Source organism: Neopelma chrysocephalum, unplaced genomic scaffold, assembly GCF_003984885.1.
Source record: "Neopelma chrysocephalum unplaced genomic scaffold, ASM398488v2 Primary Assembly neopelma1_185653, whole genome shotgun sequence".
Classification (NCBI taxonomy): Eukaryota; Metazoa; Chordata; class Aves; order Passeriformes; family Pipridae; genus Neopelma; species Neopelma chrysocephalum.
Genome location: NW_020938767.1, coordinates 1 through 4235, shown reverse-complemented (window position 1 = coordinate 4235; position 4235 = coordinate 1). Strand labels below are relative to the sequence as shown.

The 4235-nt window shown below is 58.6% G+C and overlaps 1 protein-coding gene across 4 annotated transcripts; it reads right to left on the bottom strand.

The window, feature by feature from the left end:
- Positions 1–235: 235 nt before the first annotated feature.
- LOC113962897 (rho guanine nucleotide exchange factor 11-like) lies at positions 236–3943 on the bottom strand. Of its 4 annotated transcripts, none has more exons than XM_027673684.1 (6): positions 3803–3943; positions 3076–3172; positions 2116–2145; positions 1708–1837; positions 919–1098; positions 236–309 (listed from the first exon to the last, which is right to left on the bottom strand). In XM_027673684.1, exons 1-6 carry the CDS (start codon positions 3938–3940, stop codon positions 258–260), a joined length of 627 nt encoding a protein of 208 aa, XP_027529485.1. In that variant the 5' UTR covers positions 3941–3943; the 3' UTR covers positions 236–257. The 4 variants fall into 4 exon arrangements, with proteins under 4 accessions (XP_027529485.1, XP_027529486.1, XP_027529487.1 ...); XM_027673685.1 differs by having other exon boundaries at positions 1708–1834; XM_027673686.1 differs by lacking the exon at positions 2116–2145.
- Positions 3944–4235: the final 292 nt, after the last annotated feature.

The window sequence follows — 4235 nt, the reverse complement described above, 5'->3', positions numbered from 1 at the left end:
GGTCCTGCTTAACCCAAGGGAAAAGGAGCCCCCTCATCCCACCCAGGGGGATGGAAAACTCATGGGAATTGCCTCCTGGGGAATCCATCCCCATCTCCAGCCCGGCTGGAAGGCAAGGAAAAGCTAAGGGAGCAAGGGGTAGAGCCCCCAAAATAAGGGCACAGCCCTGGTGGGTTCCTACAGACACATTCCTGCCCTGAGGGAAAACCTGGAGCAATCCTGGATGGTTTGGGAGAGACAAGGGGGGGGGATGTCACTCACCTGCGACCCATCTTTGGGGTGAAGGGGGGAGTGGGATTTTCCAGAGACCTGGGGAGGGATGGGAGAGTCACCTTTGTGTCCCAAAATCCCTCCCTGGGGATGGGAGAGTCACTTTGTGTCCCAAAATCCCACCCTCAGGATGGGAGAGTCACCTTTGTGTCCCAAAATCCCTCCCTCCTCCCTTTGGGATGGGAGAGTCACCTTTGTATCCCAAAATCCCTCACTTGGGATGGGAGAGTCACCTTCGTGTCCCAAAATCCCTCCCTCGGGATAGGAGAGTCACCTTTGTGTCCCAAAATCCCACTCTCCTCCCTTGGGATGGGAGAACCATCCCTGTGTCCCGACATCCCACCCTTCCACTGGCAGTGTTTCCTCAAGACCCTCCAGATGTTTGGGGCAGGAATGGGAATGAAAGCCCAATTCCCTGAGTTTTTTTCCCCCATGGAAAACATCCAGGAGGTTCTGCAGGAGCTGCAGGAATGGAACCACCTCACCCTGCATGGGGAACCCAGAGGATTCCCCAAAGCTTTCCCAGCAGAGGGGCTTCCAAAACCTTCCCCGACCCCAAAGGGTTCATCTTCCCGCCCCTTCCGGCGTTCCCAGCTGATCCCTGGATCCCACCCTTCCCGGAGGAGCCCTGGAGGTGGATTTTCCCACCTGGTGGACAGGCTGGATGCAGAGGATGAGGCCGACTGGTGCAGCCTGGTGGCCTCGGCCGCCGCGTCCATGTCCACGTCGCTCCGGGACCGCGGCACGTTCTCGGCTTTCCGGGATTTCTTCAGCTCTTCCCGGCCCTTCAGGCTCTCGGAGCGGCCCAGCTTGACCTCGGCACGGGAGCTGGAGCAGGGAACAAACCCCGGGATGAGGCTGAGCCTGCTGGGAATGTCGCTGCTCACCCAGGAGGAGCCGGGCGGGAATCTCGGGAGGGTTTTTTTGGGATCGAGCCGGGATGAGCGAAGGGAAAAGGGTTGGGCTTGATCCCCCAGTGTGGGCAGCAGGGCAAGGGGGGGATTTTGGGATAGTGGGAAGGTGTCCAGCCCATGGCAGGGCGTGGCATTGGATTTTTAAGGTCCTTCCCACCCAAACCATTCCCAGGATTCCACGATTTCCATGATGGGCTGAAGGCTCTTTGTGCTGCCAGAACCATCCCACGGGTGGAATGAGATCATCTTGAAGACCCTCCCAACCCAAACCACTCCAGCATTCCATGTGCTGGTTTAGGTGGGATATTAGGGATAAACTCCTCCCTTGTCAGGAGGGTGGTGAGGCCCTGATTTTCCATGGAATTTGCGGATTGGAAATTCCAATCCACGCCAAAACTGGAAGTGCCCAAGGCCAAGTTGGAGCATCCTGGTCTAGTGGGAGGTGCCCCTGGATGATCACTGAACCATTCCATGATTCCATGAAACCCACCATGGGATGCCCAAATCCCAGGCCTGGCCCCACCTGTCTGATTCCAGGAGATCCTCTGGGAAGCTCCCCGTGGAGAGGCGTTGGGTGCCAGGCTCTTGGCTCTCGTAATGCTGATTGTTCTCAAAGTGCTGGATAATATTCCTCACATTCCCAGGTTTGACTGCTGGGACAAAAAAAAACAGGGAAAAAACCCCCCACACCCTCAGTGAGCTCAGGATGGGGGAAACAGCACCCAGGGAATGTCCAGGAAGCCCTCCCAGCTCCCCCTGGGGATGCTGGAATTCCTGGGATGCTGAGTGGGAAAAGCCGTCCCTCCTTCCCAGAGCCCAGCCCGACATCCAGGGAATGTTTTTGGGGAGCTCGGGGAGGGGAGAGGGGGCATAAAATCAAACTTATAAGCACATGAGGTGAATGGCAAAAACAAAAGAAGAGGCGTTTTACCTTCGACAGGGGACAAAGGGACATGAAATGCTGGAAGGAAGAACAAAAATGAGGCGTCAAATCGATGCCCAGGTGACAAATCAACCCCGAATTCCAGCAACCAAGGAGGGAATGAGGGGAGTGGGAGAGGTGGAAATGCAGGAACTGGAAGCTGGAGGGGAGGGAGGCGAGCAGGGGGACGCACACACTCGGTTGTCACCACGTTGCCACCCCCAGATGTGGCACTTTGGGGACACGGGAGCGGCCTCGGAGCCTGCGGGGTTGGGGAATGTCGGGGAAATCTGGGAGATTGGGATTCATTCACCCAGGGGGGGTCTGGGTTGGATACTGGGAAAAGGTTCTTCATCCAGAGGGTGGTCAGGGCTGGAACAGGGTTTTGGAGAGGGACTTTTCCCGAGGAGTCACAGGATGAGGGGATTGAGGGAGGTTTGGGTGGGATATTAGGGATAAATGCTTCCCTGCGAGGGTGGTGAGGCTCTGGTTTTCCAGGGATTCCCTGCCCTTGGAAGTGTCCAAGGCCAGGTTGGAGCAACCTGCTCTAGTGGGAGGTGTCCCTTGCCCATGGGACTGGATGAGCTTTAAGGCCCCTTCCAATCTGAATTCCATGATTTCCCAGGGAATTGGTCACAGCCCCAACCCTGCCAGAGCTCCAGGAGAGTTGGGACAACACTCCCAGGGACAGGGTGGGATTGTCAGGGCCAGGATTGGACCTGGATCCTCGTGTATCCCTTCCCACTCAGGATATTCCATGATCCCATGGGAGCTCCCTTCCCACTCCCCCCACAAAAGCCACATGGAAAACACGGATGGGTGAAGGGATGGTTTCCAGGGAGGGTGGGGAGGGGGATGAGAAATGCCTGGCACGGGGCGAGCAGGAATTCCAGGAGGGGTTCCCAAGGCATTCCCAGGAAGCTGCAGCAGGCTCAGCACCTCGGGAAGGGGGCCAAGGACAACACTCACTGCTCTGGGAGGAGATTTTGGGCTTCCCGATGTACTTGAGGATGGGGTTGCGCTTCTTGTCTTCCAGGGCATCCTTGTCCTTCTTGGAGCTGCTGCTCTGTTGGGACACCCAGGAGGATGAAACATGGAAAGAGACATTCCCACGGAAGCTCCAGAGGGGTCCCAACATTCCCTGAGTGGGAATGAGCCACTGGAGAAGGGATGGGGCTGGGATCTGGTGTTCTCCAGGGGTGGGGGGAGATGGGGATCTCTGGAGAGCCAAAGGGAACGGAGATGGGGAAGGGGCTGGAGCAGCAGGAGAAGCGTCTGGAGAACTCCCGAGGGAGCTGGGGGGGGCTCATCCCGGAGAAAAGGAGGCTCAGGGGGGACCTTCTGGCTCTGGAATTCCCTGACAGGAGATTGGAGCCAGGGGGGGTCGGGCTCTGCTCCCAGGGAACAAGGGACAGGAGGAGAGGGAACGGCCTCAGGCTGTGCCAGGGGAGGGTCAGGTTGGCCATCAGGAGGAATTTCCCCATGGAAAGGGTGTTGAGGCCTTGGAAGGGGCTGCCCAGGGAGGTTTGGAGTGCCCAGCCCTGGAGGTGCCCAGGGCAGGACTGGCTGTGGTGGGGATGCCAAGTGTGTAGTGCCAAAGTGGGGATGGGGCACAGGGGGGACTCCACGGGCTGGGAGGGCTTTTCCAACCTCAGGGATTCCTGGGATTCAGGGCTCTCAGGGAGCCACCACCCACCTTCTTGGCCTTGGGGAAGAAGGGCAGCCACTTGTCCCTGTCGGGGAGGGACGGGACCTTCTCGGAGGCGCCGGCAGGACGCGGGTCCCGCACCCGGATCCCGGTGTGGTTCATGTAGGTGCTGAGGGCAAAGGCCATGGGGGAGCTGGAAGAGAGCAGAGCACGGGGATGGAGAGGGATCCCAGCCCTGGACATGGTGGGAAAACACGAGGGGAGGTTGGGATAACCCTGGGGGATCCACGGGGAGAAACCCCCCAGCGTGGGATGAGGCTGAGAGGGAAGAGGGAAGGAGAGGAGGAGTTGGGAGAGGGGGAGGTGGAATGGGAGAGGGGCACACGTGGCCCACCAGATCCCAAGGGAAGTTCATCCCTCCCCAGGATCCCAAGGGAAGTTCATCCCTCCCCAGGACCCCAAGGGAAGTTCATCCTTCCCA